The 23,634-nt window shown below is 38.5% G+C and overlaps 1 protein-coding gene across 1 annotated transcript in view; it reads right to left on the bottom strand.

Annotated features, from left to right (window-relative positions):
* The window catches only part of CNTNAP2 (contactin associated protein 2), an 830,415-nt gene that overhangs the window by 216,302 nt on the left and 590,479 nt on the right, over positions 1–23,634 (bottom strand). The window contains exon 13 of the mRNA XM_071736230.1: positions 8,128–8,328. Within this exon, the coding sequence (XP_071592331.1) occupies positions 8,128–8,328 (201 nt within the window). The remainder of the gene's footprint in view (positions 1–8,127; positions 8,329–23,634) is intronic.

Here is a 23,634-nt window from a genome sequence, read left to right as displayed (position 1 = left end):
AACCTGATTTTTAAGTATGTTTTATTTTTTGTGTGCTTCCTTTAATCTTTAGTAACGCTCTGTCTTTACACACACTCAGTGTTGTCTATTCTAAGTAACACTGTTTTAGTATTAAAAAAGAGGCAGGCAGAATTTGAAATCATTGTTGATTCAAGGAAAGAATGGGTTAAACTATAAAGAATTTGTGGACAAATAGGTAAAATGTATGTGGAATGATTCACATGGTGAAAGGGGGGAACTATGTGAGACACTCAATTTCAGAGAGAATTCAGAAAAACATCCTAGTAGACAGACTTGATAAATAACATCAAGCATACATACATGAAAAGTGCAGTAAGAATCATGCTCCAACATACTCCTGAAATTAAGATCTATTTTGAGCTGTACATACCTCAGTCATATATATATGTTAGTAATCACACCATATAAATTCTTAGAGTTCATATGCATTCTGCTTTGTTCCAGATGTTTATCTGATGAATTCACTATGGAAAAAATCTATGATCTAACTACTTACAACATAAAGTAGTTCTTACAAAGTGGTTCCACTGCTTCCAAATACTAACTGAAGACTTTTTAAAGAGGCTCCTGAGAAGGTGAAAGGCTTTCCAAATATAAAACCTAATATAGAAGATCCAGCTCAATGCCCCAGGCTGTTGGCTGGGAAAGCTCAGGTTAGAATTTAGGAAAGCCTAACTATAATTTCAGGTAATAGATAATAGACACAGACTCAAGAAATGCAGTATCATCTCATCTATGAAAATGGGGTAAGCAATGTTTCAATAAGAGCTGGAATGCTTGTCTTGTGAGGTAATGCAGGCAGAGAAAAGTCTATAACACATTAGGTAATTGAGCTCTGGTTTATGATCCTTTTGCTTGGTGCACTGGGAAGTACTATATTCTTTTGTTTGTATATATTTAGCCTGACTCTTTACACAGTTACTTATGGCACACATTAATCTTGAGAGTAGGAATGAAAAAGGAAACTGGTTATTCTTACTGCATATTTAGTATCATAAAATTTTCAGGGTTGGAAGGGACCTTTAAGATCATCTAGTTCCAAACCCCCTGCTATAGGCAGGGACACCTGCCACTAGGTGAGGTTGCTAAAGCCCTGTCCAGCCTGGCCTTAAAAACTTCCAGGGATGGGGCTTCCATCACCTCTCTGGGCAACCTGTTCCAGTGTCTCACCACCCTGATGGTGAAGAACTTCCAATTTAAATCCCCTCTAGGTTGTATCCATTCACCATAGTCCTATTACTACCTGACATCCTAAAAAGTCCCTCACCAGCTTTCTCGTAGGCCCCCATCAGATATTGGATGGCTACAATAAGGTCTCCTCAGAGCCTTCTCTTCTCCAGAGTGAATAAGCCCAGCTCTCTCAGTCTGTCTTCATAGGAGAGGTGCTCCAGCCCTCTGATCATACTCTTTGCCCTTCTCTGGACATACTCCAGCAAATCCATGTCTTTCTTGTAATAGTTGCTCCAGAACTGGACACAGTACTACAGATGGGGTCCCACAAGAGCAGAGTAGAGGAAGAGAATCACTTCCCTCAACCTGCTGGCTATGATTTGAATAAGAAAAAATACTTAAGAGTAATGTGAATGCATTTAGGATACAGGAGAAATTACTGTCAAGACACCCAATGATATACCAACTATAACCATTCTATCTGAGAAATTAATAAACTAATCCATTTCAGTCATTCATCACAACAGATAACTTTTTCCTAGAACAACCTGTGTTCATGAAGAGGCAATGTTTGTATGAGAACAATAACCTCAAATGGTTTTAAACTCTTTTTTACAAAATGGGATTCAATACAAGCAATGGAGTAATTACAGTCATCCTTTTCTTTTAAGAAATAAAGATGTTGAATCTTTTCCCATAATAGGCAGAGTACATTTACAGAGACAGTGGTTATGGTAAACAACCAGTTTGGAACATTTTGCTGAAATTGCAAAATTTAAACTCTAAAGCACCACTTTTTCTTAAAAATGCAGAGCAAATAAACTAGGAATCACAGTAGTGCAGTTATTTTCCAGTGAGGATTTCTAATATTCACAAAGCCCTTATCAGCTATTATTTCAAGCAAACATCATAGCAACATGTAGTCTTTTTCACTTAGTGATAATGGATTAATTCTAATTCCAACACAACAAAAAAGATAATTTGAAAAATTAGCAAAAATAGTTCACCAGCTAAAGACATGAGGAAGACAAAGTAAAACAAATAGACTCATTGATCACTGTACCAAAAAACCTCCAAGGTTTGAAACAAGAAAGAAGAAATAAGAAAATGTGCAGGCTGAAACAAAGACATGGAAGAACAGTGTATTAATAATGGACTGGAAAAAATTGACCTTTTAATATACCACTTACCTACCTAACATTTACCCAGGAGGACTTATATGTATTTCATGAGAAACATTTAACCCATAAATTAATGTCTTCTTCAGTTCTACAGCAACATGGCAGCATCTAAGGAAAAGAGAAAACTCCAAAAGAGATTTCCGCCTGTTGGTTTCCACTTCTAGGACATGAGCATGGACATCAGGGCAGAGCAAGAGAACTGTTCCTGCTACACTTGTGCTTGAAAGATGACTGGAAGTTAAAGTCAGTTTTTCTAGAATACTAACAGAGAAGAGCAGATGCATCAATAAATTTCTTAAGGCTGGACAACATCCACGAAAGCTTACTGGCATGTTTTCTGTAAGAACACTGAGAATTGAATGCTGAAGCCAGAGCAAGTTTTGGAGCAGCTTCCATTCATCACTGTAGGACTGCAGACGTACCATTTTTCTCTCAGACTCTTTTTAAAAAACTTATATTAAGTAGCAATTCTATCTGCAACAAGACAAGTTAATGTCTAGTGATGTGAAAGCTTGTATCTTAAGTTCTGATTTGGATGGCTACTTAGAAAAAATAACATATTCTAATTTAAACTTTGTTTTTTTTAAATTTTTTTTATTATAATAGCCTACTCATAAATCTCATTACTACTAGCATTACAATTGCTTTCTTGTAACCAAAGCAACCAAACAGCAAAATAAGTTTTATATTTCACGTTAAATTCCAGAATTCATGAATCTGCTGTCTTATTTCCTCCAAAGACAACAGGCATTAAACAGATATTCGTGTACTGCAGTAACTCCGCTTTATGCTTTTCATATGCTGCCTGCAGGCACTGTGAATAGGAATAAAAATTGGAAGAGAACACCAACAGATCTTGTTCTATTTTCTGTATCTATGCTTTTAGCTCCTGCACTCTGATTATTTGTTACAGGTCCTAAAGCTCTGGGAAATTACACACTCAAACATACAGTGAATACTGCATCTCTCCTACCTTCAGGGTCTCACTCCCGGGGAGAAGGGAACAATGACAGAACCAGCATGTTGTTTGTTCCTTCTCTATTTTGGAGGCTGAGATTAGTGGCCCATGGAGAATTTCACACCAAGGAAGTCACAAGCAGGTGTAATTAGGAAGTCCAATGACAACAGTGGATGCAGATATATAATTTTATTGACTAATATTCTGCATTCTATTAGTTTATCAAATCTCTGCCCTCTGTGTCACTTTGTTTCTTACAGCAAAGAAGGGAAGCTTTTTGCTTCAAAAGGAAACAGATACTATACCATGCACTGGCTCTTTCCCTCTTCTTAACCACTGGGTGTAAAAAGAACTTCCTCCAAAATCCTTTTTACAAATGAGGGGAATGTCCTCTCACCACCTCCCCACACTGGAAAGAGTATGGGCAGTGACAACGCAGAAAGCACCTAGCTATGTCCTCAGTATTAAACATCCCATTATTTTCTCAAAATGGAAGTTTCCAAGGAAACAATAAGAACAGAGGGTATGATAAATGTAAAATAACAAAACAAAAAGCCAGGTGTTCTTTTTTTTTTCAAATTTACATATAGATGAATACTGCTACTGCAATTATGCTGCAATTATGGTCTATGACCTTATAATTTAATCCATTTGTCAACAGTAACAGTTACTATGATTGCCAAGATCAAGCTTCTATCATGCTAATGACTGCATATTCACAAAGGAATTCCTGTTCTAAAAAAAATATTGTCTAAATTAACAATATAGACAACAAGAAGCATCAACCTCATGGTATTGTACTGGGAAAAAAATTGTTAAAAGTCATTGAAGAAATCTATATAAGAGTCAGGAATTGAACACAGATCTCATTATGTAGTTAATTGACATGAAGAGTGTGAGACAACTGCAGCCACTGCAGGCTCCCCGCTTGTAACAGTTTCCCTGGAAATTGACATTCTACTTACAGTATTATTTATTGTGTTAACAAAGTGTACTTTCAACAGAGATGTGTGGTTTTGCACTTTCTTAAGAAATTCACCCACTTACCTGGACTAATTTTGTTTTTCTGATTATCTTTTGTTAAGGCTTTGAAACAGATCCCTAGATCTGAGCATAATGTAGAACATACTGGGCTGCAAGTTCAAAACAAAGAACCCAAACCCAAAGCACTGAGGAAGGAAAACTGGTTTTCCAAATAGTCTTCACCTACTTAAAACCAAGGACTGTTCGTCCAGCTTTGAGCAGAAAATTGGAACAGATGACCTTCTGCAGTCTATTCCAACCTGAATTAATCTATACTCTTAAAAGACTGCTGATTTCCAGTATGTTTTCAGAAGTCACTTATGATTTTATACACATGGAACATCTTATTACTGGCTTCCCTCAGAACAAATGGAAAGTCAATGGCATTGTGAACTGTAAAATTGCTCCCAGTCTCTATTGTTGGCAATGATTTTAATCTGTTCTCTGGTACACACATACCGTTAAGCCTGAATGAAACCCCATGGTTCAGAAACAAAGAAATTGAGCTGGAAATATGAAGAACCAAAGTCTAAAACTCATAAGAGAAGGATGAGAATTAGTTTGCACAGACTACTTTTCATGCATCAGACTCAAAGCACAAAATCATAGAATCATTAAGGTTGCAAAAGGCCTCTAAGAGCATCAAGTCTGACCATCAAGGCAACACCACATACTAGCACGTGATTCTGAGAATTTTGACCACTGTGCCTGCAGCCACAAAACCCCCAAATGAAACACATTTATTGATATGAAGACTTTCCTCAGATAGAGCATTTATTATAATTTATTTATTAATTGTTGGGAAACTGTTTGGAAGAAAACACACATGTGAGCAATCCTGACTATTTAGTTTTAGCTAGAGTAAGCTAAGGGCCTTGAGACCCAGTTGCAAGGTTACTGAAAGATGAGCTATGGGAAAAAGATAAGGGGACTGGCAGCAGAAAAGAAGAATAACAGGATAATGAGGTAGCCAGCAGAAGTTCTGTGAGAACAGGATTTGTGGCCAAGATATAGCCACCCGCAAGATATCGTTATATAAACAAGGGCTCTATATAAAGCGGGTGTGAATTGTTAATAAACAACTTCACTTTAACCATATTGGTGACTACGTGTCGTCCTTAAGCCTCTGCAGATTTCCCAAAATTAATTTTTTCAAAATATTAATAATTAAACCAAATAATTAAATATAAGCAGCAGAATATACATTACTCCAACTGAAAATAAATTTACTACCTTTTCAGGAAATGCATAACAAAAAGCAGCAAGAGCTGTAGTTCACTGATGGCTAGTTAATTACTTGCCGTCAATAGATCATTAAAAGTCTTTGATCCTGACTTGTTTAAATATGTTAAATGAGCAATTTCTCTCTAAGAAAGAATCATGTTGCAAAGAAAAGTGATCACAAAGAGGAAAAAAAGGTGAAAAAGCTGATGTGCTATGCTGTCTTCTTAGTTTCCTCTGCTCTCTTTGATGCAATTTAAAGCAAAATGATTAGTCCATGCTAAGTGGTTACTTAAACATCTGAAAGGTGTAAAAGAAAAGGTGTAAAAGTTCTGACCTAGAAGAGCACTTGCAGCTGAGGCCACAAATGATATCCTGATCACCTGAAGTCGACAGAGGTTCTGCCACTGGCTTCAATATAACCAGTCTTACAATTCCTGAGGAATAATTTATTTAATTTTTTTTCCATTTCTTTGTGTGGGCACCATACTGCAATGTTTTATATATAAAGATCTGTGGTAGATGAAGCAACATGAGTATGAGGTATGAAAAATTAGTTCCTTCGCTCAATAACCACCACTCTGAAGCAAAGAGCACACAGCTCAGGAAGAAAATGTATTGGCCTCTTCAACATTAACACACAAATCACTGCTATGCTATGTGTACACACATATGTGTCTGTTATGCCAACACTGCAGTGTGATTTTTTGCTGTTGTCTTCGTTAAAAACATCTGCCTTTGTTGCTTCTTTCTGTCAGAACAGAAAAAAAACAGACCCAAAAACCAAGCAAACACCTCACAGAATATATCTGAAAATTCATTTCCCAGACCAGAAAATTGTTTTATAAAGAGTTTCGAAGAGAATTTATCTTTGCATATAAAAGGTGAAATCGTGAAGAACAATGTATCTGCCAATTACACACATGCGTTTCTTAGAAGCTTAAAAATGTAAATATCTCCAACTGATTATTCCCTAAAGAAATTTTTACTAAAATATTATTTTGTGTACTGCTTACTGGTTCTTTTAAATCTAGAAGCTAGGGCAAACATCTGCAATTACAGTATGTATTTCCTTTAATATAGTATAAACATATATTAACAAGTACAATTTGGTCCAGAAGTAAAAGACTTATATTTAAAAGATAATCTAACACTGTACTCGGTACAAACTATGAGCTTTCTATGCACATTAACTCCAGGTCACCTCTCCAAGGAAATCAATCATCTAAATATCTGCCAAAGGATACATCCATATGCTACTTTTGTGAAGCATATACAATCAGGGAACTTTAGTGGGTAACCATCTGCAGAATCTAATCCTAACACTTCTAGTTATGAACATAATTCAGAATCGGGATCAGGAACATTAAGGCCCAAGAAAGAAGAAATTATTTTCCACTTTGCAGAGTCTCTGTGCTATGCTAAATTAAGCAAAATAATAGCAACAGAGACAAACCATGCATTAGTAATAGTTTAAAAACAGCAGGGAGGAGGGAGAGGAGTAACACGCATTACAGTATCTATTAACTAACAAAATACTTATGGAAATAGGGATAAGATGCACATGCATGCCAAATGAATCCTTATCTACACCACTATAAGAAAAGATACTACAGAAAAATTCATGAGGGGAAGCAGCTTTAAGTATAATGCTATAAGCATCCATCCATTGGTTTAATCTGAAATGCATTTTAATTGCTACCATCAAAATGAACTCATTTCACAATCATCAAAACCTTACATTTCCGCATATAACCCAGTCTTTAAGTACCATTAAAGATTTATTTAACCTCACATGTTATCATACACAGATCATAGATACAGTACAAGGTGTATATAAAAAAGAGTTCCTTCTGTTTTTGAATCCCTTCTCTATGTGCTGTTTTGCTGATTCTGGAACAATAAATACTTTTACCTTTCAGTTACAGGTAAGACTTGTCAAGGAGGCACATACAGCAGTCCTAGGACTACTGTCTGAGTAAAGCTACACATCAAAATGAGAAACATATAATGAATATAATGAATGCTATTACTTGTAGGTAATAGCATATCATATTGCATATTCACATTACTGACCTTGCCAATGTCTACAATGCGTAAGGCATCTGATTACCCACAAATACTCCCGTGGCTAAGGAACTCTTTCAGTGACATTACTGAGGGATGAAAATTCCAATCCTAATTCAGCCAGTGCCCTTGCTGACTGTATCATATGAAAGCTGACAACCAGAAAAACAGGATAAAGCTCAAAGCAATTTTTCAATGTCTTTGTTGATTAAACATTAGTTACACTGTTTACTAAAAGCCTTCTGCTTTAAGAAGCACCCCACAGATACATGGTGTAACAAAATTCATTTTAATAGCCAGCAAATAGGAAAAAATTACTAATAAAATAATTTCTTCTGCATTTTCTATTACCTACCTCTTTGTGAACTTTAGTGAAGAACAAAGCAGCACGTTTAGTGAGTACTCTGGTCTAACATCAACACCTGTTGAATTTTCAAATAAAGTTCTTTAACACTGTATTTAAGTGATCACCCAGTCTCAACATACCTGGTGTATTCAGCAGTCGGGACATCTTGCAAGAATAGGAGATAAACTGCTCACAGTATTCAGCACTACTGGTAATAGCAGAAATTTGGTCCATTGTTGCACTGTAGTTAAGCTGCAGTACAGATATCTTCTCCAGGCTGTTGCCTCCCACAGAAGTCTGCATTTGCAGATCATGATACACAGTTGTCCATACTTTATCCTCTGAAAGAGAAGGGGAAAAGATAAGGCAAGGATTAGTAAAACAGTGGAACTGAATTAAAATAAATCAAGGCCTTTCACAAAATATAAAAATGTTCTGCAAGATATTTTTTTGGGGGGGGGGAGGTCAATGGGGAAGAAGGGGTATTGTACATCAAAAGCCATCATGTGAAAGCACAGTGCCAACAACTATTAACTGATAAGAGGAGAAAACACTGTCTTTAGAGTTTTGGCAGCAAATACACTATGTGTGGAGACTTCCTTGAACAATTGGTGCTAATAGTGACTTCTGGAACTAATAAGGATTAGCTTTGGTTGAAATTGATTAGAAAGACACAAAACTGTTGCACTAAAGATTCAAGGTTTCTATGTGAAGAAAATTCACTGCATATGATGCAGTGTTGCTGGAGAGTATGGTGCAGTAGATGCATACAGCAGAGATGCACCAGATTCTTATATGATTATATTATGATTAATAATGAAAATTGCAGTTTATCAACGTTTCCACATTTGTATCCAAGCTGTGTTCCTAGGGTATACTAAAACTACTTGTTGTTGAGATGGGTATTTTACAATAGAAGTACAATATGACCTCATTGTTTGTGGTTATGGAATGTTGGAGAATCTTTGGAAGAAAATGCACATGTGAGCAATTCTGACTATTTAGCATTAGCCAGAGTAAACTAAGGGCCTTGAGGCCCAGCTGCAAGGTTACTAAAAGATCAGCTAAGGGCAAAAGGTAAGGGAGTTGGCAGTAGAAAAGAAGAATAAGAGGATGGGAAAGCATTGCATTGATGGCACATAAACAGTTGTGTTTAACCAGTTAGATAGTGCCCTGTGGCATATGAAGAATGTTGTACCAATCAGCGATGTTCTTATATTATGTTATCAGCCTGACTGTATAAAAGGGCTACTGCTGCTCTCAATAAACGGCAATACTTTGATTATATTAATCTGCGTGTTGTCCACTGCGCTCTTCCCGACAATGATAGATATCAGCATAAGAAATAAGTAGTAGTCAATGGAAATAAAAAAGCTTCTGTTTAGTCAGACAAAAGGAAGGTGGAAGGACAATCTCATTTTTTGTGGTAAAAACCAGCAGCATTGGCTGAATCTCAACAGTTACCACAACCTAGTGCATATAGAAAAGAGTGTAATATTCATCCTACAACAAACTGTATTTATTATACTTCCTTAAACTACTGAACAGCAAGCCTCTAGAAGTGTTACTATGTGCCTTTTGTTAGTAGTTACCAGAGGAGATTTAAGATGAGATATCATAACAATGAAACAACACATTCCTCTTGTTAGAAGATCTGTGAAAATGGAAAGGTATTTTAGAAAGGTAATAAAGAAAAAGGTACAGAAATTTTCCTGTTATAAACTAACCGCGAGGACACTCTTAGAGGGATATTCTATACAACTAAAATGAAAAAAATATTATATGAGAAAGACAAAGGGTTTCAGAATTAAAACACTGGAGATTCAGTCAATATTAGTGGTATTTTCTTCTTGAAAGAATAATATCCTATCACTTAGATGTGAAGAACTTTTAAAGCCAAGTTGATTAGCTACCAATGTGAAAAACAAATATCTCAGCTAACACTTCTCATAGTGTCCATCTAAAATAGCCAAGGACTGAAATAGGTCACTTCTCCTCTGTGTTACTACACAAGTGTTGCTACAAAAGACTGCTAGTAAATAAACACCAGAAAATTCTTTTTTTCTATGGATTATCCTTTAGCATATTACCACAAAGTTTACTAGAAGTACCTCAGGTTTTGTCTCTAATATTTATCATGTATAGTTCTTTCACATTTTAAGTAGGTTTTCTGTTTTTATTTTAATTTTTATTTCTGCTGTTTCTGCCCTCTCCTAACGAGGGCCAAACTCAAAGAAACATGTCTTGGACCTGGAATAGAACATGTGAAGCTTCAGAAGATTCTGTAGGAATCTATTCTGGTGCCTTGAACTGGCTTGCACAAAAACACTGTTTCCTGGATGAATCAGCCAGGACTCTGCCCCGCACAGTTCAGTTGTTTCTGTAAAGCAACAACACTGACCATAGTCATTCTTCTAGAGGTGCAGAGATGAAAAAATGCCGTGCTGCTATCTGGGCTGTATTTGTCACAAAACCAGATTCTCCAGGGAGTTGATCCAGCAGTTCCAGAGAATACTAATTCACCTGACAGGTGTATCTTACAGTAATAAAAAATATAAATTGTAGTACATAGCAGCATGTTTTCAGTTCATCTATGTAAATCTCATACTTGTTAATGCAAATCTGTGTCACTGCAAAACTTGTGGCCTGATACTGTGCTTCAATATTTTGACCACATGAAAATACTTTAATAAATCGAGGCATAGTTGAAAGTGTTTCAGTACTTCTTCACCAAGTTCACAGAAATATTCTTACATACACTGATGAGTTTTGGATTCAACCCAGAATAAAGTTATTTTTCCCTGTTATGATTATTCTTATCTCCTGGACTCTTCACCTTATTTTCCAGTCGTAACTTCCATGCATAGTGTCAGACTATTTCGGATTACATGGAGTAATGTGGACCCATGCATTTGTAACTGATGTGGTACAAGTCTTTCTAATCAAATATTTGAAGATAAGGTAAGAAAAGCAGATGGAGTTTGCTTTATTTGAGTACTCTTCACAGGGAGTATGCATCACTAGCCAAATGAGATGCAATTCAGCAGATGGTGCAAGTTGGTTATTATTTTAATATTCATATCTTTAGTCCAAAGTTCTGTATCAAACACAGTATGGTTCAAGCATTTTAAAAAGCACACAAAATAATGGAATCACAGAATGTTAGGGGTTGGAAGGGACTTTGAGATATCAAGACCAGCCACCCTGCCAGAGAAGGATCACCAAGTGTAGGTCACACAGGGGAAAGGAAGAAAAGGAATTCTTATTTCTGTATTACTTTAGTCCCACTCCCAAGTATCAAGCAAAAAAATACAATTTTCTCTTGTCCAGTTATATAAAGAATACAGCGCAGTTTTATTAGGACCATAGGATGGAAATTTTCAAGAAAGAACTGAGGCAGTTTATACATTCACTGATAGTAATGTCTCATTTTTGGCAGAAAACACTGCACATGTAAGAGCTCTAAAATGTTAGTAAGGCATGCACTAGTCTAGTTAGATCCTCTCCTTGCATTTGTGAGCCATCAAAGCCTCCTAGAGGCCACACTATGAGGACACAGGCATCATTAGTTGGAGATCCATTAGGAATCATGTCTGTGAAGGCAGTTTTTTCAAATACTGGATTCTAGTCAAAGCAGCCCTATCACTTGCCCTCCCAGTGACGGAGTTTCAGGCTTTCCTGTGGTGAACTGCATGAAAGACAGAAACATAGCCATGAATGGATCCAGGTTGCTTTCAAGTCAGACAAACGTATCATCTGAACCACTTCAGGATCTTTCTGTTGAAGTACAAGCAACACTAATAAATAAAGGTTTGTTGCATCTTGAAATACATATATTTATGAATATTCATATATGTGCATAAAGTTAATAATTATTTCTATAAAAGCATCTCAATCTCTTCCTGATGTCTAGAGGATGATGGGAGATTCAGTAGTGTATACCTGGCCAGTTACTGGAAGGAAATCTATCTTCCTACAACTAACTTGTTAATAGATTGGCTCAAATGATTGAAGAGCACTTGATTGAAATATGAAAAAAGTTAACAGCTTATCAGGTCACAGGGAACTCCAACTGGCAAGCCTGAAATCAGTTATATTAGATTCATGATCCATACAGTATAGAAACAAGGGACAGAGGTTGGCAATTCCTTGATGTTCTGCAAACACACTTGAATAAAATTTGGAAACAGGAAGATCTGTGGCTGCCTTCTTATTAAACTGCCTTCTAAGAATAATAAAAACTACAATCATAAAAATCGCATATTATTATCTCCAATTTATTTTGTGATGAGAACATCTCAATTTCTGTAGGATTGTGTGGGATAGTACCACAACAATGAATAGCAATGTGATTAAACTAACACTTTTTTGCAACAATATTGTACATACAAAAACTGATGGGGAAAAAATTACAGTAGACAATAACTGCTACTTCCTCCCGAGCCTTCCTGATATCTCTCTCCATGTGTATATGTAAGTTTAAAACTATATATAGCAATTTCAAATTAATTCTGATACAGATTTCAAAGTAACTACAGTTAATTTATAAAAATAAAAAATGGCACTCTTCCCTGAGATTTTCAAAAGTTACTTTGGTGAGTTCTTTTTGTCTCATCTTCCTAATATAGAAAATGGAGTTTAGATCAGAAAAATCCAATATCCAGGGGAAAAAAAAAAAAAAAAAAGTTACATAAAGAACATTTGTATGGACTGAAATCTACTGAAGTGAAACTGAGTTTCTTAATCTGTTTCGGTAGGGAACAGGACAACCCCAAAATGTAATTGAACAATTCCTGCAGTTATACAGTAATATTCTCCTTCTACTGTCTATTTTTTTCTTGATCAAGATAATAAAGAATCTTCAGATTTAATTACCAACTACTGATTGAATAGTTTCCTTTTTTATTTGCAGACATTGTCTTCTGAGCAAATGAATCTATATGCTTCCCCTTGTATTTATGTAGTCTCTTTCATAACAATTCAGTGAGTAGGAAACTTCCAATTTTGTGAACTTATTTAATGCTGAATGACATACATTTCTAACATTTTAAATCAATATCTAGTGGATAAATCAGATGGTTTCCAAGATACAGTGGAAAGAAGGAATCAAAATAAAGTTTTTAGGGAACCATCCATTATCAGACAAGTGATGATGGAACAGCTGTTCAGACATGGTTTGTTAGAAACCTGAATAGAGATTAATGAAGTGCTAAGCATAGTATGAATTCACTGGATTACTGGAGATGATTTTAAACCATTCAACACAGTTGCATGTAAAAACACAATGCCAAGAGTATCTTGAGAAACATAATACAGATCACTCAAAGAAAAAAGACTGCAGTAAAACAAAACATTGTTGTACTGAAAAAAAATTACTTGGGAGGAAAAGCTTAAATCAGACTTGGGCCCTAAAGTAGAAAATGACATCATGCAGGTGTTAAAATAAACAGGAGTTTAAAAATTACATTGAAAGCAATAAATAATGAGACACACAGTACAGCTATATGAAGGAGGACTTGGAACATCTAAATGCCTAGTCTAAAAGATGGCAATTGCACTTCATTTTAGATTAAGGAACATTAAAGTCAGGAACAAAAGGCATGAAATAATTAACAGTATAGTTTTTTTCAGTCCAGTAAACAGACAACAGGGAAGGGCTAGAAACTTTGTTTTACAGTTCAATAACTGAAGAACCAACAATTCATTCTACCTTCTGGGATGTGACCTTGTATACAATTTAGTTTTATACAAGCAGAAAGACAAATGTATACATCTTCCTTGAAGTGCATTTCACTTCATTTTAGCATATCATTGGAGCATGTACACTTTCAAGAAATCAACTACTAGCTGAATTTTTATTTTACAAAATAACATAGTGCAGAATTGAGTTACTATCCTAAACAGGACTTCCTGAAATCACTGAAAAAAGTGCCACAGTTAAAAAAAGAACTAGTATTTGAAAGAATAGCTTAAATAAAAGGGGCTTTCAAAGCTCTCACCTTTCACAAAAACATTTACAAAGTTTTTATTTCCATGCTGCTGAAGAGTATGAAAGAAGACTAATGAAGGTCTCAACTTTTACAACTAATCAAACTTCACCTTTTTTTTTTTCTCCAGGGCTTTCTTGAGTGCTTGATTCCTTGACATAATCTTCACTGATGCAACTTAATTCTCCTCTACTCTTCTCTCTCACATCCTGCTAACTCCTCTCCTTGGACAGACAGGAAAAGGAATAGATTGCACTGAAGCAGTCTATCTAATTCTTGCATCAGTAAGCTGAATGTTAGGCAAGGTTGATGTGAACTAGTTAAAAAAATCTCATTTCTGTGTTCAAGAATGTAGCTCCCTTTTGATACTAGTTTTTTTGCTATTTGCAACTAACCACTAGAAAAGAGAAATCTGGTCAACTGCATTCTCAACAAACACTATTTTTCATTTTATTTTCAAAAGTTGTATCCAAATTGGATAAGTTATAAATTAAATTTCTAATGCACTCTTGATAGTCTGTAATAATTTCATCATTATTCTGAGTTATATAAACAGCAATCAAACTTTAAAATCCCACTTGAAGAAGCCATGTAAACTTAACCAATTTTTTTGAGGCATCACCTAACTAAATAACAAACACTTCTGTCATATGTAGTTTAGTATAACATCACGTTTTTTTGTTTTTTTGACATTTCAGCATTTGTTCATTAGAAAAGTCAAGAAACACTGTCCATTGTCACAGGACAGACAGTAAAATAAAGTTTATTACATTGTGACTGACAGAAGAATTTTCATGTTTTCAATGTCTTATTTCTAATCTCTCATAAAACCCACAGTACATCACAGTGCCTTAGTGATTTCATTCATCATAAAACAGCCATGCATAATTTTAAAACATATTATTTACAGAGCTTTTTAGCCCACCTGTGGTTTGAAATGTGTCACAGAGTGACATTAGGAGAAAAGAAAAAGCCAATTAGACTTCAAACTGAAGTCATTAATAAAATTTATTTAAAACTTTCTCCATTCTTAAATGTTGTGATCTAGTTCTATGTCAATCTAAACCTAAGACAGAAGAGAGAAAGCATAATTTGCTATGATAAATTACAGAAAAAGGCAGAACTTGGTCCTAAGAAAAGGCAAATATCCTACACATACTTAGGAGTAGTAAAGGTCAACAGTTTAATTATTTTTATGAAAAAAAAAAATTACTGTAAGGATGAGGACTAAGCCTGCAGATTTTTGTATATAATATTTTTCACTGTCTCATAACCAAAAGATGCAATATTCTATTTTCCTCTCATCTTGAGCTATGCAACCATCATTACAAGAACTTAACTCACAGCAGGGGACACTGGTACCACCAGAAGCAATGGTTTTTATGCAAATGTCTCCATTAAGGAAACAGAAACTCCAACTATGCTTGTAGTACATACTCAGTGATAGTAGTACCTGAAGTGTCATATACTTCAAAGACAGTGCTGTGTAAAAATAAGACTCTAAGAAACCCTGATTTGTACCATGTCCTGGTTTGGGCCAGGATAAAGGTGATTTTCTGTCTTGTACTTTTGCTTTTAGCTAAGTCTCTTGTAAGTAGTTGCACTTGCTGAAATTAAGAGCAAGTTTCTCAGACAGTGTGTGTTTCTAGGACTGATAACACTTGATGTTTATAGTTACTGCTAGAGGCTGGTATGCAGAGCCAAGGACACTGCTCAGCTCTGAGGAAAACATAAAGAGGTCCCACCTGCATCCCTCCTTTGGGGAGGAACGGACAACATAGATGCCAGAATTGACCAAACAGAGTATTCCATCCCATATACGTCATCCTCAGTATAAATTTGAGGGATCATGAGGGCCAAGCCATCTATTTCCTGCTTACAGCTTCCGGCTGCCTGCTTTCCCTGCTACCTCACTGGCTTCCTGCTAACAGATATCCAACACATTTTTGCTTTCAGAAAATTCTACCATCAGCAGCCATAGGATTCCTGAGAATAAAAGCAGAAAATTGTATATTACCATAAACCGGTTTCTCCTGCATGCACTTTTTTTCTGTCTAAGTACAGAAGTACAAGACAGCACAGACAGCACCACTGAATTTCAAGAAGATGGTAGTATATTTGAAAATAAAGATGCTTGTTTTACTAGGTCTAAGACTATTTTCCTTTTTATTGAAGACTTATAAATACTCTCCCTTCTACTCCAGTAATACTTAGAAATATGACACTGCCTATCAACAAATACAACACAATTCTTTATATAGAAATTATGTAATTTAAATTAATATTTCTGAGGTGCTGAAAAATTCATTAATGTGCTGTCCAAACCAGGACATGTGCATAAGAGGACTTTGGAAATTGGCTCTAACAGAATTGAATGTCTAAGTGTTTTAGCTTTATCTTTATCTGACAAAAGATGCACTACACCATCTCTGCTTCTACTGAGGTTCCAAACATTCACAGAAGTCATGCATGACAACAGCTAACTCCTTTTCAGAGCACTAAAAATATTATTTGCAAGGAAGTATTTCCATTCACATGGGACATCCTGATATTTAGGGATTATAGAGAATACTACATTGAGTCAGACAAGGTTCCATGTATGACCAAGTTGGCTACTCCAAAAGTTGATTACCTCTTACCATATTGATTATTGATTACATAGAGTCCAGCATACTTGCCCTGGGCCTGCACTTGGGCTTCTAGCAATGACTCTTCTTTAGACATGCACATTCTTCTCTATTGTTAAGTACACATGCATTTCATGCAGCTTTGCTGGACATGTAGCTGCTTGACTACATTTTATGTAGCATTCTCAAGGAATTCCCATAATAATATAAAAAGATGATGCCTGGAATAATACAAGCAACTCAAATGAAAGTACTGACCATAATGAAAACCATTTAGCAACTAACTGCTTAGAGGTTTGAAGGGAAAAGGGATAGCAATAGGGATAGGGAAAGGGAAAGACACACCCCAGAAAACACATACATGATGTGCTGGGTGAAGAACTGGATGGACTGGTGGCAGTGAACTGGGCTACACTTGGCTGATCAGTAATCTAGCAGTGTTCCTCAGGGCTCATTTCTAGGGCTAGTTCTGTTCCATATTTGTATCAGTGATCTGGATGCAGGAGCTGAATGCACTCTCATCAAGTTTGCTGTTGATACTAAATTGGGAGGTGACGTTGACTCTCTTGAGGGACACAAGGCCTTGTAGAGGAAGCTGGATAGATTGGAGCACTGGGTATGAAATTGAACAAGACTAAATGCCAGAATCTGCATCTGTAATGGAGTAATGCTAGGCACAAATAGGGGTTTAGGGATACTAGTAGACAGGAGCTCTTGCCCTGGCAGCCAAGAGAGCATCCTGGGGTGCATCAAACACAGCATAATCAGCTGGTCCAAAGAAGGGTTATCCCACGTGTCACGGTTTAACACTGGCCCGGCAATTAAACCGAGTAACAGACACTCTCTATTAATCTCTCTCTCCTCCCTGAAAAAGAAAGGAGAGAGAATAAGGGAGAGAGACTTATGAGTTGGAAACTAAACTATACAACTTTAATGAAACAGTAATGATAAATAGGAAAAATTACCAAATATATACAAATACACAGGAAAATGGATACCACATTCCTCCCCCCTCCCCCCCCAACAACTCTCACGTCACCACCGAGGCTGCAGGGCAGCCCTGGGAAAGTCCAGGCTGGACTCCTGGAGTCAGCAGCAGTCGGGAACTGGAGGCAGGAATGTTGTGTGAGACTAATCTCGCTGCGGGCGCGAGCTCGGTTCGCGAACAGAGTCAGTCGAGCTAGTGTCGGTTCAGGCTAGTATCAGGGAGCTAACTTTGATCTGTCAGGCTCTGGAATTCTCCCCAGAAACCACACCCTACCGAACCCGGGCATGCGCATCTGGGCTAGCCCCAGCTGGCACAGGCGGGGCGGGCACCATTCGGGCACCTGCTGCCTACACAGGAACACACAGATATGGGCTGGCATGGATCAGGACCACAGGCAGACGAACGGACGGAATCCTTCCAGGATGCTGGGTGAAGGAAGGGAAGCAGGAAAGGCAGGAAGGACAGGCAGCTGGAAGCTGGAAACATGAAATCTGGCTTGGTCCTCATGATCCCTCAAATTTATACTGAGGATGTATATGGGATGGAATACTCTGTTTGGTCAATTCTGGCATCTATCTTGTCCGTTCCTCCCCAAAGGAGGGCTGCAGGTGGGGCCTCTTTATCCCTTCTGGAGGGTAAAATGTTCCTCAGAGCTGAGCAGTGCCCTTGGCTCTGCATACCAGTCTCTAGCAGTAACTATAAACATCGAGTGTTATCAGTCCTAGAAACACACACTGTCTGAGAAACTTGCTGTTAATTTCAGCAAGTGCAACTACTTATAAGAGACTTAGCTAAAAGCAAAAGTACAAGACAGAAAATCACCTTTACCCTGGCCCAAACCAGGACACCACAGTATTTAACACTGGTACAAACTCACCTGGAGTATTGTGTATGGTTATAGGCCCTATCATTTAAAAGGATGTGTAGGTACATGAACATGTCCTGAGAAGGGCAACAAAGCTGGTGTAAGGGATGGAAGGCATGTCCATGAGCTGAAAGGCTTATAAGGAGTGGCTCATAAGTAGAGCGGGATTTGTCCAGGTTGGAGAGAAGGAGGCTTAAGGGCAACATCACTGCTTTCTACAGCTGCCTTGAGAAGGGGAAGGGGAGACAGAGATATTGATCTCCCTGTTACTTAGTGCCAGGATGTGTGGTAACAACTCAAAGCTGTGTTCATCAGAGGGAGGTTTGGACTTGACATGAGGAAACATTTCTTTACTGGGTGGACCGTCAGACCCTGGAATCAACTTCCTGGAAAGGTGGGTGATGCTCCATATGTGTCAGTGTTTAAGAGGCATTTGGAAAACTCCCTTAATGCCATGCTTCAACTTTTGGTCAGCCCTGAAGTGATGTGGGAGTTGGACTATATGTCCCTTCTAACTGTCCTCTCCTCTCACTCAGCTTCTCTTCTCTTCCTCTTCTCTTCTCTTTTCTCCCCTCTCCCCTTCCTTTCCCTCCCCTCCCCTCCTCTCCCAATGTGTCAAATACCAATGAGATTTTTGTTTGCCTGAAATGCCATACAGTTTTTCACTCCAAAAACACAGATCATAAAGATTACAAGTAGAAAAAATACTTGACTTTATGTTTGTGAATTTGTTTCAGAATCCTGAACATTAACAAAATGCACAGATGTAGAAGGAGCAGGCTGATACTTTCTTCAGTTTATCTTAAAAAAACATACCTTGCCACCTGGCAAGGGAAAGCCACAGAGTCACAGAAACTAGCAGCAGGAATAGAGTCAAAGCAGTCATAGAATCATAGAATCCTAGAGGTTGGAAGGGACCTCGAAAGATCATCTAGTCCAACCCCCCCTGCCAGAGCAGGGCCACCTAGAGTACATCGCATAGTCCCTGTCTCCTAAAGAAAAGAAATTGAAGAGTGATCATTGGTACCAATTATACAAAAAGAAGAGGTGGTGTGTATTGGGGTATTTTCAAAAGTATGGCAGATATTGATAAAAAACACAATTTCTGGTTTCCAAAACTTGCTGCACCACTGTCCTTCTTACCCCATGATGCACGAGAAGTGCTCTTGTGACTGCCTGGTGCTTGTGCTGCATGCAGGGAGAGCTGTTTTGCAGGGAAAGCATAGGCTGTTTTGCACCGGTAAGAAACCCTGGGGCAATAGAGCTCCCGCTCTAAACTTGCAATGAGCAAGAGATCCCCAGAGAGCCCTGGGGGTGCCAGAGCAGCAGGAAAGAACCCAGCCAAAAGGGCCCAGAGAAGCCCTGACAAGGGGCTGTGCTCAGTGAATGTAAATTCAGGGATCAGCAGCACCTGGCCAGAATGGCCCAAAGGAGCCCTGGCAAGGGGCCTTGCTCAGTGCTGCAGAGAAGGCAAAGAAGTCCCATAGACATTTGCTAGGCCACCATGGGGAGAAAAAAAGCTTTCCTCCCCAAAGATGCAGAGCATGAGAGGCCATAGCTGTGGTGCTCAATCAGCAGGCAGTAACCCAGCCCAAATGGGCCGGAGGAGGCCTGACAAGGGGTCATGCTCAATGCTGCAGAGGAAGGCAAAAACCCACCAGGACCCCGGGGGAAAGTTACATCCCCACCCCATCAGAGCTGGCAATCAGCTGTTCCCTGAGCATGTGATCAAGAGCTGCCTCCTCCTCCCAAAGGCTGGTCATGCCTCGCAGGAAATGTCTAAGCCCTATTCTCCCTCAACCTTCAGCCATCTCAGGGACTTTCCAAATGACCGAATGCCCCCAGCCTGATCCACCTTAGGGGCAAGAATCCTTCTTGCAACTGGTGGGTCACCAGTGAATGCTCCAATGCACTGGGACCCCTGGCAACATCTCTACATTCTATTTGTTATGGCTGCTGCCCCTGGCTCCAGAGGTCATGAGGAAGGTGAGCTCTGCAGTACTCCTGAAGAAGGTGTTCCCTTGGTCTGGACACGGCTATTCTGAAAAGGCTTGATAGCCTCAGGAACCAGTAGTAGTTCTCATCTCCTGCAGCTTCATCCAGTCTTTGGTCTCCCTCCCTTAGCCTGCTCCCAGTAATTCCTCTGGCTCTTTGGTGTCTTCGAGTTGCTCCTGGGCCAGCTCTGGCAGTGGAATGCAGGTGGGTGACTGGGAACCTCCTGCACAGCCCTGCCCACTGCCCTTTTGCCCAGCAACCTTGGAAGGAAAGCCTTTGTGGTTCTGGCCCCAGGCAGTCCCTGTTCCCAGGAGGGCTGTCCCTGCCGTTGGCTGCCATGTACAGCCATGGTTGCTGTACATCCAGACTCTGTAAGGAAGGGTATTTATACCATATTCATTCATTTGGTTGTCTGGATCACAGAGGTGAAAGAAAGGCTTTTGGGTTCCTCTGCATGAACTTTTCAGAGATGTAGAGAGCATACAGGATTTCCTTACCATTCCTTACCTATACACCAAGGAGCATTTGCTATTATCCTGCTTCTGGTGATGTCTTCCTCCCAGAAAAAAGTCCCAAATTGTTGTTTGCTCTTGACCATTTTTTCCTGTGCGCTTCAAGAGATCTTTTCTGCCTTTGGCTGTCACAATTCATACCTTTCTTGAAAGTGATGGCAATCCTCTCAGGCTTCATCTTACTCCTGCTAGTCATTTTCTTCTGTAGACCCTCTAATAAATTGTTTAATCTTTGTTTGCCTTCCTCCCAGACCAAATTTAGCTTTCTTGAACCAGAGGAATAAGAAATTTTCCTAATGAAATAGGCTAGTTCTCTCTAGGGTTTTGAGCAGTGCTCGCTTTTGTTATAGAAATATCTTGCTTAACACAAAGGGATGCATTTGCCCATATCCCATTCATGTCTCATAGTCACCTTGTGATCTGCTCATGCTTCCACAAATGTTTGCCTTCTCCACTGTTTCCAATCTGGAGCAGAAATGCATGGCACTCCTCCTGATGTTGTGTTACCTGCAGTTCCTCATGTGTGGCTATCTCTTCTGTCAGTTTCAGCTGGCAAGAAGTATGGGGGACCATAGAAATAAACCATGAGATACAGCTTTTTCTGGTTGATGGGATGCCATGAAATCCTGCATATGATCTGGACAATGGATCTATGTTTTGGAGAAGTGGTGGTTTTCTGCAATCTGAATTCAAAAGACCTGACCATGAACTTCATTCTGTGCTTCATACATTTGATGGCACCAAAACAGGCAGGGCAGAGCCTGAGATATGTGTTCATGAGGCTTTCACTCATCAGTAGCCTGTTGGATTACAACTCCAAGCAGTCATCAACAGCAGATCCAGCCATTCAGTGGCTGGATAAGCAGCTGAAGGGCTGTGTATGGGTGGATTCTGAGCAGGCAAGTGGGTAGTGTCCATAAAGTAACTTTCAAAATGGATGTCTGCCTCTTAGGAAAGAAAATAACCACAGCTGGCATTAACTGAGCTTCTGTTTTAAAGTTTCATTGGAAGAAGTGCCAAATCAACCCAGTTGTTGGAAAGGCAAGCGAAACAAAGAAGACAGGAGATAAAACAATGATTGGTCAGTGCAACATAGTTCATGGCACTGCTGAATGTGGGAATAAGCTTTACTCTGCAGCAGTGTGAATAAAGGTTGCTGATGATTTTTAAAATTAATTCTGCAGGCCTGTAGTGAAGAGGGAAGTTGTTGCTGATAATGCTGACCTGCACAAGGATATGGTTGGCCAGGTGGCCATTTGCCACTGAAGGGCAGCTGCCTCTAAGAGATCCTAAGCACCAGGAAGATAGCTGCAAAAAAACCTGAAGATCTTGATTTTTATATGCCCACCCAGAGGGTGGTCAAACCTTGAAAATGGATTCCTGGAGAGATGGTCAATGCTCCAAACCTGTTATAGTTTAAGATATATTTGGACAATGCCCTCAATAACATTCTTTCATTTCTGGTCAGCAGTAAAGTGGTCACGCAGTTTGACTAGATAACCACTTTAGATCCCTACCAATTCAAGTATTCCATCCTCTTCTTAGGGATACATAGAAAACACACAAAAACCCCTTAAACAGGAAAATAAGCTGTTCTGGGTTCATGTGGTGACATTTTTGTTAGCAGGAAAGAAGTCCCCTAGGGGGTTGCACATGTGATAGCTCTGATTAAGTCTCCCTGCTCCAAAAAGCCTGATCCACCTTAGGCCATCAGTGAACAACAAAATAATTGTGCCTCTGTGATTAACATTCAAGAAGGGGGACCATCTAGTAGTTAAGTGCAGGGCAGAGGAGAAGGGGAGAGAAAGCAACAAATACAGAGAGAGAACACCAGAGAGGAGAGCTCTGAAAACCCTATAGCCCTTGTCTTGGCCCACAGGGTTCTATTGGGATTTCCTCCTTGCCATCCTGTAATGGGGGGTGTTGGGATAGAAAGAAAGTAAAAGAAATATATTCTGAATCTTATTATTTTAGAATTGATTATTTTAGAATTAGAGGTAGAAGAAAATAGTAATGTGGAAACATGTAAAATTTTACCTTGTAAAGAATGGTACTTTGTTGGGAGTAGGAAAACTATGTACTCAGCATTTATTTAAGTAGCGAGATAAGGATAAGACTCTGCATATCAAAGTTAGTCAAGTAGAGATAGAAGGAAGCTGGTAGTAAAAACAATTTGGAAGCAATCACACACCAGCTGGACATTAACAAAGAGAAGGAAGGTGAAAAGGACACAGTGAGGAAGATGTCTTACTTCATCAGAGGAAGATGTCTTACTTCATCCTGATGACCACCAGAGAGAGGCACACAAGCACAGAAGGGGCCAGTGTCGCAATTCACTGATGAAGCAATCCACACATGCATGTGTATTAGAAAACGCTGTAACCTGTTGAATATGTAATTAGATTGCGAAATTTTCCAGAATAAATCGTGACTGACTTTGGAGCCAGATTTGGGTGCGTACCATGCTGATAATAATAGTAATTTCTAGCACTCACAGAACTGCCTCAGACAAACTGATGTTAGAACTCAAGTCTTTAGGTACAGCTGAAGTTTTTCTACAATGTAATTCGATGACTACTTAATGAGCAAAATTTTACTAAACACACAACATGGATAGTTGAGGAAATAGATGGTAAGATAACAATATTCCATCAATTCAAGAATTAAAACTAA

Source organism: Heliangelus exortis, chromosome 2 (genome assembly GCF_036169615.1).
Source record: "Heliangelus exortis chromosome 2, bHelExo1.hap1, whole genome shotgun sequence".
Classification (NCBI taxonomy): domain Eukaryota; kingdom Metazoa; phylum Chordata; class Aves; order Apodiformes; family Trochilidae; genus Heliangelus; species Heliangelus exortis.
The sequence above is the reverse complement of the archived record's forward strand: the minus strand, read 5'-3'. Positions and strand labels throughout refer to the sequence as shown.